This window comes from Poecilia reticulata, chromosome 2 (genome assembly GCF_904066995.2).
Source record: "Poecilia reticulata chromosome 2, P_reticulata-male-v2, whole genome shotgun sequence".
NCBI classification, from domain to species: Eukaryota; Metazoa; Chordata; class Actinopteri; order Cyprinodontiformes; family Poeciliidae; genus Poecilia; species Poecilia reticulata.
In genome coordinates this window covers 6,784,099-6,797,381 of record NC_088831.1, presented here as the reverse complement: position 1 = coordinate 6,797,381, position 13,283 = coordinate 6,784,099, and the positions used below count along the sequence as shown (strand labels likewise).

Genomic DNA, 13,283 nt, shown 5'->3' with positions numbered 1-13,283 from the left:
ATTTGAGCTTTTGATATGCTAATCAGATGTTCCCAATTGTAAAAACACTACGGTTGCGCATCACAACAACTGTATAAAATAAAAAATAACACAAAAAAAATCTTTCCAATGGCACAACATCCAAAATCAACACCTCAACAAAAGAAATGATGAACAAAAGTCTAGAAAAAGAATAAATCGGAGCCAATCTGACAGAAATGCTTCAACATGCTACTACTATGAGCAGCATTAATCTAGAAAGACTCTGAATGACCAAGCAAGAAAAAAAGTTGTATCCACATTCAAGGGATAAAGTCAAGCTTGTTCCTAATGTGCACTGGGCTTCATCATGGCTGATCTGAGGGTGTAGTTGTGGAGAGGAGGGTTTCTGGTACTTTTTGCAAATCATGCTTTTCTGGTGGCATCATCAAGAAATGTCCTGATGATGCCACCAGAAAAACATGACCCTCAGCATGCACTGAATATCATCCAAGTGTGAAGCAGCTAGGAGAGGAGTCTGAAGTCATGGGTCCCAATCAGACAAACGTGGCTCAACTATCTTGGTGTCTTGTTCATTATCATAACTAAAAGCAAATACGCAGCTGGAAAGAGGTTCCTCTCTAGGTTTACCAGGCTCATCCAGAGCGCTTCTTCAAGCTCTGGATAAGCTCGAAGAAGAGTTATTGCTTTTCCACATCAAAAGCAAGTAGTTAAGGTCATTTGATTAACCTCCTCGTCGAAAGAGGTCCCTGGATAGATCCAGAACCATCCTGGAGAGACTGTATATCCCTTCTGCCCTTAAAACACCCTGGCATTCCCCAAAAAGTGATGGAGTATCACAGGGTTGATGGTTGTTTGGGTTTTCCTCTTAAAGATGGAATGGATAAATGGAAAGACCTTTCACCAATATAATATTGTGTGTTTGGTGGCATTCCTCTTCTCAGTGATATCCTATATTATTGATTATTTTTTCTAATAGCTATTTTCTCCTCTCAGCCTTTAGTCGTAGCAGGCGTTTCTCTCATCCAGTCAAGGAGACGCTGAGCTCCCATTGCGCTGATCCATCTAATGTTTTAATACTACAGTCTCCCAGCTGAGATCAAACAAAGTCACCACCTCTCCTCTATTAGCCCCCCGTGATGACTGCCTGGAGCTTTGCTTATTAACAGTTTTCTTACCTTTGCTTTCAGCTTTTTACCGGCACAAAAAGCTTCTTGTACCTACAAAGGAGTCCCATAAACTGGTTAGAGGGAAGTTTAAGCTGCAGTTTTAATCACCAGCAGCAACTTTTACAATCGCCCAACACTGGACAGAACTACTGAAACAGGAGGCGTTTATTTAAATACAATCTTTTCCTTCTCTAGTAGTAATCTTTTTTGTTTTAATCCAACTTCTTGACCTTAGTGATGGAAGTTGCTTCTCGTTGTGTAATGGAAGCCTTGCATGGAAAATGAGTTTTCTTCTGCATGAAGCCTCTAGTACTCATTAAAAATGTCATAGTGAGTTTCCAATCTGGCCCTGGCTTAACAAGGGCAGAGAGCTTAACAAGGCTGAGGCTAACAGCAGGACTGGCCTCATTAGCAAAGGCTTCTGTGGCGGCCTCTGATAAAGAGCACGCAGGCAGCAGGTAGTGGTGCACCACCACCAAAAGAGAAATTCCTCTGAATGTCAGAAATTATTTTGCTTCCCATTGTATTACCTTTATAGCAAATTGAAAGAAGCTATTTGCTTAATAGCAAATTAAGATTAAGATTTAGTTATTATCACTACAATTATCATAGGGATCTGGTAAATACTAGCATCTCAGACAGGGTTGAATTTTATCCCTACTAATTGGTTTTGACCAAATTAATGAGGTCAAAATGTTGCCATATTAGAATTCTAACTAAGAAGAACCAGGTGCCTTCAAAACATTTTATAAACATGTATTAAAAATGAAAATGGTATCGAGTTTTTCTTAGTATTAGCATCAGCATTCAATAAGCTTCACATACATTGTGTGAAGACAATATAATGGCTCTAAAGAAACCACAGACTTCATGGTTCTTGGTAGGTTAGGCGTCACTTACAAGGAGACATATAACATGTCTGACAGAGCACCAATTCTACTAACTCAACATTTCGTTCAGAGAATCCCTTCAGTCATGATCCAGTGGGTTTATGGACACAACGCCACGAACCTGATGAGTTGCTTTTATTTTAACTGTACATGACTTGTCATATTTGAGCCTGATGTTCTCAGTGTTTTTGCCTGAAATAAACAACAGATGTGGAATTAATGCAGCTGATGGTAATAAAACCCTTCACTTGTTTCCAGTATGCATCTCCGAAATCCAGTTATTGTTTTGGCAGGCTTGAGGACAGTGTTCCTTTCTGATACTGACACCACACATTGCAACGCTGAGCTCGTGGCTATTGACTTCATGTCAGCAGGAAGTATCCACAGGGACTCATTTTTAAGATGGATCCTCACATCGCTGATCCCTGCGGTAGTGATGGACAGCGTTAACGTTGACGCACGCCGCACACATGCACGCGTATACACAAACCTTGTAAACTTGACAGTGTTTTACCAGCAAAATGTTGCTAGGAAACGAGGAGGCAATTAACGTGACGTTCAGGAACTGCTTGCACCTTGGGAGCCTGTTTGTTGTCTGCGTGTGTGTGTGTGTGTGTGTGTGTGTGTGTGTGTGTGTGTGTGTGTGCGCGTGCGTGTGCTGTTACAAACATCAAAGTATCTGTCCTGGTGTCTTAAATGTTACAAGGATAAAACACTACTCCCTTTCTACCAGAAGTCACTTTTCATTCTTTACAACTCATGTCACAGTTTCACTTTTAAAGGCAAAGTTTAAAATGTTTTATCTTGTTTTCCTAACAAGATTCTTTTGGAGGCTCTCACCTTTAAAGAGGTTTGATTCAAGGCAGATGCCATTTATGACTAAATTTCCTTGTGGTTGATACTATGTGCCCTTTTGTAAAGTGCCATGCAACTTTTCCTAATCCTGTCACATTAAAACAAAAAAGGTATTCAGATTTTATGTGAAAGGCCAACAAAAAGTCTTAACCCTCGTGCGATCCTAACATTCTGTTTACTCCCTTTGTCCTACGGGTCAAAAATGACCCGCCCCAACAAAAGCCCCAAAATAAAGCAGCCTACTTGAATTTGAAATCCAAAGTCTTTTTTTTATGATGAAACAATCATGAAAAACATCATTTATAAATTCTACTCAATTTATTTCATTTGTATCATGTATTTTTTTTGTTGCACAACACAAAGACGATCGACAGTATTACACTTTTCTTTTCTTTTTAAAACAAACCAACCGTCATAAGTTTTCTTTTACGTAGTAAAAGAACGTCTGCAACTCCTTAATATGTCAGCAATATGACCATAATAAAAATGTACCATATTTATTATGGTCAATTTGCATAATAAATACAGGGTAATGCTAAAACAAAATAACTGTTGATGCAGCTAAAGACTCGTGACTGGGATAAGGTTCACCTTATTATGCTCAAAGTGTGAAAAAGCTGGAGAAGTAATTTTAGTATAATCTCTTTAAAGGATAGTTACAATGGAAGAGACCTTCAAATCTTTTAACTTGCATGCTAAACCTCCTTATAGTCCTGTGATAACAGAGACAGATTATATAAGTTGGAAAATTGGCTGTCCATAAAACTCTGCACATAACCAATCTGAGAGCATCTTGTGGTACTTTGAAGCTATCCTGGTTATTTTCTCATAGCTCATTACAGTTTCTCTTTCTGCATCGACTTTCCTACATCCCTTTGGTGTTTGCTGGATGCTCTCGTTTAGGTGGCAGCTGTGGGATTTTGCCACAATTAGCCTCTTCCCCTTTCAGTTTTGGCTCCTTGGGAGATTGGATGTCTCTGGAGTGATGGAAAGGACCAACACCAACACTGAAATACCTCTTGCTATGTGGAGTAGACTAAACAGTGAAGTACCTGTGAGAGTCTCCTTAGCATTATACTCACAGCTTTGGTGGCCTTTGCCTGAACTGCACTGTAACCTTATAGTTGGTTCACTCGATTATGCATATTTTCTACAGTGTTTAAAGGCGGCAACTGTTTCTTTTTCCCATGAAGGATAATGAAGATGAGTTGCTGGTTCAGCCCATCTTTTATTTCAGGGTCAATACTCCTTCACGAGAAACAAATTATGCACCACAGTTGCCAAAGCAATGTTGTCCAGCAGTCTGTAATAAGCAGCCCCGACAGGAAGTGCTAGAATATTCTGGGGAAGCGCTCCCAAAGCAAGATTTAAAAGCTGCTTGTTATTTCCCATTGGCAGACCTACAGCAAAGCCTTGCTAAGGGGAAATGTGACTATCTTTGCCTAGATTCCTTGTAGAATTTCAATTTACCATATTGGAGGGACAGGACAATTTTCTGGGGTGAAAGTGAGGTTAAAACCTTCAAGGTAATTTAAGACTTGAGCAGCTCTAAACTACATATCAAACTATAAATTTGTCATAAAAAATCTGCTATTTCCTTGTGTTTTCTCCAGAATTTGACTGGAACTTCAGCCAGGACCTGTCCTCCATCCTGGTGAAACAGGAGGAGCCTGAGATCGGCCAAAGGTTAGATCCTCAGCCTCTCGAAAGCCCAGCTCTCATATTAAGCCCTGCCCCTCCCCGCACAGGGTCACCGTGGAAACGCACTGTAAGCATCCATCTGGTCAACATTTTCTGCCACTATATAAAATGAAAATATTTCTTTGTTTAAAATGTTCATAAGTGCTTTTTGCTACTCTTGTGTGTTTGTGTTTCCTCTAGGAGCGCCGTCTAGATGATGTGAAGCCAGTAGCTATAAAGGACGAACCCAGAGAAAATGGACAGTATCTCAGCCTGCCCAACGGTACTCAGAACAACTCTAATATAGATAAAACTAGATGCTTACACACTTTATAAACAGACAACCTTTTTCCTCATCCTTGTGTGACGTTAAACCAGGCTAGAATTAAATAACTTCAACAAAATCGGTGAAGCGGGACTTTAAATAGGCAAATGCACGCAACATCATTTCCATGACAACAATCAGAAATCAGTTCTTGGTTGTTGGTGAGGGGGTCTGAAGAGAATAACTTCTACCAAAAAAATAAAATAAAAAACAGCCGCAGACATCCAAAACAGAAAACCTCAGACTGCACATCGTGTTTGTCTTCTGCCCACCTTTAAAATTAATAAATCTCCCATGATTAGTCATCCCCCAAGCAGAAGCACTCATGCAACCCTTTCCTCTCTTTTAGATGACGCTCTCCAGCTCCCGCCCACCCCACCCAGCAGTAACCATGGCGACAGTGACGGCTCACTACCGCCGTCCTCCCCACACCTCCCTCTCCCACCGTCCTCGCCCCAGCCACAACAGAGGCCAGGAGGTCGTGGGTCTTCCTCCTCTTCCTCGACAGCCATTTCCTCCTCACCTCTCCTCACGGCACCACATGTGAGTTCAGTCGCATCGTCTGCGCCCTGTTACGTCTCCGTCGTTGTCTAGATGAAGAGCCACAACATCGGGTCGAGATTCGCTTCTGGGTTTCTGCCAGTATGGAGCGTGCTCAATAAGTCTGTCTGTCTATTGTCCAGCTCACCGGGCTGAATTTCTAAGATCTAATAAAACATATGTAGTGATTTAATGCCAGCAGACGTTCTTCACCATGAGTGAAGCTGGAATAAAGGTTGGAATTTGGATTGCCCTAAATATGTAAAGGAACATTCGCTTTTGAAATGTTTACTATCTTTCTTGGTGTCATTGTGCAGAAGCTGCAGGGCTCAGGACCCCTCATGCTGACAGAGGAAGAGAAGAGGACCCTGGTAGCAGAGGGTTACCCTGTGCCAAACAAACTCCCCCTCACCAAGAGCGAGGAGAAAGCACTGAAGAGAGTTCGACGGAAGATTAAAAACAAGGTGAGGTGAAATCTGCATTTTGGTGCTGAGTGAGCAGAAGGATGGGTGGGATAGAAATTTGTGGAAGTGTTGGACGAGCAGAATGACTAGGATATCCCAGTAAGAGGAACATGAGTGGGGTGTAGAAGAGGAGGGGGAGGAGTGGGATAAAATGGAGCGGTAGGGAACGATAAGAAGGATAACTCAAACATTAGAAGTGAGGGATGAGTGGGATGAAGAGAAGTTGTAATGAGAGGATTACAAATGAGAATTGGGGAAAAGGAGAATGGAATGTGTAATAAATAAAATGTGTAGAAAAGTGGGACAAGAAGAATGAGTGGGACTGAGTTGAATAGTTGGATGAGTGGGTTGCAGATAAAGAATGATGAAAATTGGGGGAGTAATAAATGTCATCGAGTATGACGGGAATAAAAAGAAAAAAAATACTCTAATAAAAAAAAGTTAAATAGATAAAAAAAGGGTAGTTGTGACGGATGAAAAGTATGTGGGGAGAAGGTAGTAAAGGATAAAAAGGGATGGAAAATAAGAATGACAGATTACAAGGTAATGGAGGATGAGTGGGATGAGTAGCTAAATGGAAGGTGGATTAAGGTTGATAATAAAAATATGTGGTAATGTTGGATGAGGGGAACAAAAAGGGAAGTTGTGAGGGATAAAAGGAAACAGGGATTGGTGATGAATGGCAAGATAAGGGGATAGATAGATGAGTGGGGATGACTCATGACTCAACACCTTTCATTTTGTTCAGACTTTTATAGCTTCTCTGCTGTAACTGAGGTAGAAGATTAAAAGTATACTCTGTGTTTGTTTAGATTTCAGCTCAGGAGAGTCGGAGAAAGAAGAAAGAGTATGTGGAATGTCTGGAAAAGAAGTAAGACTTCCTTTTTCCATGATTTTTTTCCCTTTTAGTCCTCCTTTTTCTCATTATAGCTTACTTAAATTACATAACTTATAAATCATCCGCTATAGCTGTCTAGAAAAGTGAGGACAGCCCTCTTGCATTTTACACCCAAAAACATCCTGAAAAGGTCTTTGTAGCCAATGAGGTTTCAGAGAAGTGAATTCATAACCTTTCCTTCTGTCTTCAATCCAAAAGCCACTTTCTTTAGATATCGAGGTTTTCCCTCAGCTCACTCCACCCATGAGCCTTTTTATATTTACAAGCATTTGCTTGATCTTGATGAGGGGGGGAGGAAAAGAAATCCAACTTGACCAAAGAGAGAGTGAGTTGTGTAATGCTTAAGTGAACTTGGCAGCGATTGCTCAGACAGGAGCCAGCTTTTGTATTTAGAGGTTTTCCCAGCTGCTGTAAAGTGGAGCGGAGTGAGCGGACTAAACTGCAGGCAACCTCAGGTTTTCTTTAGGTCAACAATGTTACTTTTTGATACCCACAGAGTAGTTTAATCAACTTTGTGATTCATTAACAAAAGATAAAATATGAATTGGAACTTCCCAATGCAAATTTGTTGTACTTTACTCTGGCCAGTCCTGATGATGGCCAGACTCCAGTAACCTGCTGAACACATGGCCCAGACTCACTCAATCTCCTGTCATGGAAAATAACTGAAAATATGGATTTGCTTTTATAACCCCTTCATCACAATATGGAACAATAATAACACTGAACAGTTGAAGCAGATGGTTGCAAAATGTCTTATTAATCCCATCAGAATAAATGCAGACGTGGTATGAATCAGAGCGCTGCTTCGCTTTACTCAATCAGTTCAACTCTATTATCCTGCTACATTACAGTTTCTTCTTTGTGAGCTCTTTAGAATAAAAAAAAAAAGACCATTACCAGATGAAATCTGAGCGAATGAGTCAAACCAGGCACGGTGGATCAGGATTAGAGATGAAGATGATAGGTTGATAATTCTGATCAATAGGATTAGGATGAGATCACAGCAAAGAGGCGATCAGGAAAAAACGGAGTGAGGAGTGATTCACGAGTCTGTCAAGACTTGCTTAGGTTCGTTTTAATGTCCATTTGCAAATGCATATCAGTTCGATTATATTTTTAAACTCCAGAATTCAGTTCAGATATTAGAATATGACATAAGGCCAATAATCCAAAGAATTTTTCAAACTGAAAACCACAAAATAAAGGTTTTTTTTTTAGGTTTGTCGATTAAACTATTTAGTCACGATTATTCTCAAAAATGTTTTTAATGTACTATAGCAGAATATTTTTTATGTTTCTATTATTCTTATAAGCATTGGGATGAACAAATATGTTTCTATTAAGCAAATGTATGTTTATTGTAACTGCAATGTCAGATATGACAAATATTAAGACTATTTCACAGAAACATTTATAAAAAGTTCTGCGTTCTCTGATAATTTTGTTAGAAAAACTGTCACGCATACACAAGAGAACTGTAATTTATCGATCAAGGGAACCAATTTAGCAGGGATTGAAGCGAGGAAATAAACAAAGTGCAGTGAATGAAATGTTATAATGTGCAACGAAATACAGAACTAAGTGCTGTTGGAATTAGGCTTATTTCTGTGCTGTTTTCACATGTTGCATTTGTTTGTACTCAAGTATTCGCAGAATTATTCATGTATTCATTCAAAAGTTCTAATTTACACTTTATTACTGCTTATTGCAAGTCTTGCAGTGAATTTTGTTCACCTTTTAGGATAACTGCAGCGCTAATAAATGATTGTATCTTTTAGGGCGACACCAAACAAAATACACGTGCAGAGATATTACAATAATCTGTCTGTGTGTCCATCAGGGTGGAGAATTACACGTCAGAAAACAGCGACCTGTGGAGAAAAGTAGAAAATCTGGAGACTGCCAACAGGTGAGCTTTTACACACTTTGGCTTGCAGATATTACCGTAACTTATCAAGAGGTGTCTGTGTGCTCCAAACAACTGTGATGTGGGTTATCCATTTATGTAATGATGTTTGGATTACCATCAGCGACTGAGTGGCAGATAAAACAAGACCTGGATGATGTTTTGCTGTAGGGATACAACAACTATACCTCGCTCAGTGGGTACACTGTGTTTGTCACGTTTATGACGGTGAAAGAATCCTGGAAGTACAGCACAATACAGCATATTCCAGAGGAACACAGAAAACAAATACGAGGATAACAAGAAAATTTGGTAACAAAATAAGAACAAAAGAGGACACTTTTGACGACAAACGGTCAAAGTGAAGGGTAAAATATGATGAGAGAAGGGTAAAATATTCATAAAGTTGGGGGTTAAGGTTTCCCACAGTATCAGACTTCCTCTAAGCTTTTCTGCATAATCATCCTGTGTTTTGTGCAAATGCTTGTTGCTGTAAATATCAAGTTTGGTCTCGTCTGATTAAAGCCCAATTCCAATTACAGTGCGTCCAAAGAACCTTGAAATGTTCTGTGGACATTTTAAGCAGTTTGGGTGAGCGGTAATTATCTGCTAATAGCTAGCTTAGCTTAGCTTGCTTGTGTTTTTGCCTCTGTATGGGTAAGTGCAAATTTATTGCTGGGTACCTGGACAACGTAGCTACAGTTAATCTCACAAGGACTACCATTACTTCTTCAATAGTTTTCCATGCTTACAAATATTTTCAGTGCATTTTATAAATATGCAATTTCCTCTTCATTTCTGTCGTGATACAGATCTTAAATGTCATTCATAATGTGAGGTAGTCAATCCTGCAGAAAACCTTAATTACCGTCTCAGTAGAGTTTAGCAAACCCAACATTTACGTTTTTGATAGTGGGACTGAAAAAGTTTTTTTTCCTATACTTCCAAAACAATCCGTTAACATGTAGATAGAATCTAATTATTTTTAAGGGGACTAGGTGGAGATACTTTTCACTTCAAGTCTAGAAATTTGAGCTCTGGAGATTCTTTTTAACCTCCTCTTCACTGCATCTGGTGGCGGCTTATAGACATTTCCTGGTTCAGCAAATGTCTCTGCACATTTACTTTGCTTTTCAAAGAAATAGGGCTCGTTTTCATGGCTTACTCACTGAAGGTTCTCAGACACTTCGAATGAATCAGATAGGTTCATGTAGCAGGAATCAGGGCGTTGTAGATCATTTCAGATTTTATATTGAGAGTGTGACTGCAAGATTTAAAAGAGTATAAACTCAAATTGAGCTCAGATGTGCTAAACCAGCCTCTGCTGTGTCCTCTGTTATTATAACGATATGAAACCAGTCTACTTTTATCCTGGAGTGGGTGGTTAGTTGGGTGGGTGGGTGTGGAGGAGGTAGAGGGTCTGTCTCTGTCTGTCTGAGCGCCGAGTCTGTCATTAAAGCAGCTTTCATCATGGAAGGTACCCCCCACAGCCGCCGCCTCTTCCCACTATACACGCTGATGAATATGTTTAACAACCACACGGTGGAACAATGAGCTGGCACAAAGCGAGGAAACATGAGTCAGCACGCTCACTCTCATTAAAATCCAAACAGTGTGCAGCTCTAAAAAGAGGGTCTAAATGAGCAAACCTGATTCAAGCTAAAAACGTCCCACAATGCACCCATTAGTGGTCATTTTCTTCCCATGTGCAATTTCTTTTGGTGCTGCACATCAACTCTGGGTGCTGTCACTTTAATAGCGACAGAGAGAATGTGGCGATTTCTCTATGAATCAAAAATGAAAGTTATTGTTTGTGTCTAGGACTGGGAAAAGATCGAGAAAAGTTCAGGAAACGTGTGGTTCAGCGTAGCACCGAGAGCTAAAACCAACCTAAGTAAACCAAAATTTGAGGTTGCCAAAGAAAGATTTACACCATAGTGGTGGATATTTACTTCGAGCAGCAATAACTTTAGCTGTAACTCACAATGAAAGGACTTCAAATAATTTGAGCTGCATGTTACAGCTGACAATATGAAAATGTTTTACATTTTGTCTCATTGTTTCAATTTTACACCTGAGTGAGTGCTTTGATTTTCTTTTTTTTTTAAATGTATTTAAAGTCTCATAATCCGGTTCTCTGTCTCCACCTAGTGGTTGGAGTGCGTCCTCACAGCTGAGGATGATTGACACCATCAGAGCCCTGCTCTCCAGATTCATGCTCTCATGTCCTTTAGCTTAAAATAAAAAGTATAACTTTCTGTGTAAATTTTCATTTCTTTCTACATGTTTATATCCCTTTTTTGTCTGTTTTATGCCCAGGTCTCTTCTACAGCAGCTGCAGAAGCTTCAGTCTCTGATTTCAGGGAAAGTCATCCCCCGTTCATGTAAAATGGCCTCAACTCAAACAGGAACGTGCCTCATGGTAAATGTTATTGCTGCTAACAAGTGTTTAACAAGTGTTATCTTCGGGTTGTCTTCCTCAGATAAAACGAGCAATTAATAAAAAAGCAAAAACAAAAGAAGTTGGAAAGGGGATAAATACTCATCTTAATTGTATCTTCGACAGGGAAAAGCACTACACTAGTTAGCAAATAATTTGGTTGGAAATAGAGTCAGGTCTGATCAAGTTTTACTCATTATTTGTTAATCAAGGGGTTTTGGTTCTGTTTCTACGCAGATGATGGCGCTGTGTTTCGTCCTGGTGTTGGGCTCCTTCTCCCCTTGTGTCTCTCCTCTGTCTTTTTTCTCTCACTCCTCCTCTTTATCCTCATCATCCTCTCACTCCTCACCTTCTTCTCTTCCTTCACCATCGGCGGACCTCTACACGACCAGTCAGGGTAGGTAGATAAACATGCTCAACCGTTTCAGTCTACGGTCCTGCCAGAGGCCACTAGTTTACCAAGATAAACTCCCAAAGCATAATAGCGTCTCTACCGAACATTAAGCCGCTTTTCTACATCCAGTTAAAAGTCCCAACAGCATTTAGCAAATTCCACATTTATGTTTGCGATGATTGTACAAAAAAGGCTTTTCCGTGGTTTGAGTCCCATCAGCTGGTTGGCATGTAGAAAGTCTCTAATGGTTGCTATGGTTACAGGATGGCAAATATTATCATAAGTACCAGTTTGTGATATTTGATTGTGACCTTTGGAGCAAAGGTTACATTACAATCCAACACAAGGCCCACAACCTAATAAAACAAACGAACCTCCCCCAAACGTTGACACTTTTAAAATATTAAGACACGATAATTACACGATAATTACTCTTTTAAATAAATGTAATTGAAGTACTCTCAGATTACACACCACATATTCACTTATTTCTACCAATTGTAAATAGTTAAAGAATAATTTAGTGATTAAAGTTTTGTAGAAGTTTAATTAAAGCAAACAAGGACTTCCTGGACCACAGGCAACTCAGAATTACTACTGTATTATATTTTATGTCGTGGAAGAGCAAGTATGAAAAAAACATTCATACTGTGATGATTTATAAGCATTTAAATTAACTACTTTTAAAGAAAATATGCTTCTTTAATTTAAGAACGAGCTATACATCCCAAACGGTCTTATTTTGAAGGTCTAAAGGAAGTTGGCTCAGTGTTTTCGCCAATTGACAATGTTGGCGAAAAATAGGACTTCTGTTTATTTTATAGCTTATATTAATTAGGAAAGCAATTCTAATTTCCTAATTAGAATTAGACCCTCAGCGAATACTCACAGCACAAGCTAGCAACAAATTCAACAGAGAAACTGGAAGCTACCTTATCATTAGCTGCTAGGCGGCTGCTGGAGGCTGAAGTATCGTTTCTTCTGAGTTGAGCGAGGACAAAACACCTTCCTTGGCCGAATATAAAGTCTAAAACACACACATTTATACATTTATACATGTATATATGCATTACTCTGTGCTATTTGGAGGTTGACAATTCTCCGCTTTACCTTTACAGCTTTCTCCTTCACGTCTGTTTCGACTCACCTGAGATGATGCGTTTAAGGGACTATTAGAAAAAGAAAATTTTTAAAAGCGTTGTAAGCGAATGCTATGGAAGCGTTTTAGGAGCGGTGACAAAGAATAAAAAAGAATTTAGTTTAATCTTAGAATTCTGATTTGTTTTCCAAAAATGTTATAATTTTGGTATTAAAGTCCCAATTCTGAAATGCTTTTTCTCAGAATTCTGACGTTTTTTTTAATTCTTAAGAAAACTGTCCCAATTCGGACTTTTTCGGGAAAACAAAACAAATAAAAAACAAAGATGCCTAAAGGGTCAAACTTAAGACTAAAAGTCAAAATTATTTTTTAAGTAGTCATAATCCTCTTCATTATAATACAGATTTAATGGAACTTTTCATTTTGAAACTGTAATGCTAACAAAATATTTGTAATTTGATTTCTCCTTTTTTTGGAATCTTAGAGAAGGTAACTAAACTTGTGCTTATGACCAAAAGCATTAAACTGCATTGCAAGCAATGTGCCTTATAAAGGATCCTACAATTAGCAGATTAATTCCTAACATTTATTATCATTCCATTGCCATTTAGAACGTTTGCCATTGCACCATCATACTTCTA

The 13,283-nt window shown here is 39.1% G+C and overlaps 1 protein-coding gene across 2 annotated transcripts in view; it reads left to right on the top strand.

Moving 5' to 3' along the window:
- creb3l1 (cAMP responsive element binding protein 3-like 1) overlaps positions 1 to 13,283 on the top strand; it is a 31,563-nt gene that overhangs the window by 15,241 nt on the left and 3,039 nt on the right. For both annotated transcript variants that reach the window (XM_008426625.3, XM_008426617.3), the window contains 8 exons: positions 4,507 to 4,661; positions 4,775 to 4,856; positions 5,248 to 5,441; positions 5,756 to 5,902; positions 6,715 to 6,773; positions 8,644 to 8,712; positions 11,029 to 11,131; positions 11,387 to 11,546. In XM_008426625.3, the coding sequence (XP_008424847.2) occupies positions 4,507 to 4,661; positions 4,775 to 4,856; positions 5,248 to 5,441; positions 5,756 to 5,902; positions 6,715 to 6,773; positions 8,644 to 8,712; positions 11,029 to 11,131; positions 11,387 to 11,546 (969 nt within the window). The remainder of the gene's footprint in view (positions 1 to 4,506; positions 4,662 to 4,774; positions 4,857 to 5,247; positions 5,442 to 5,755; positions 5,903 to 6,714; positions 6,774 to 8,643; positions 8,713 to 11,028; positions 11,132 to 11,386; positions 11,547 to 13,283) is intronic.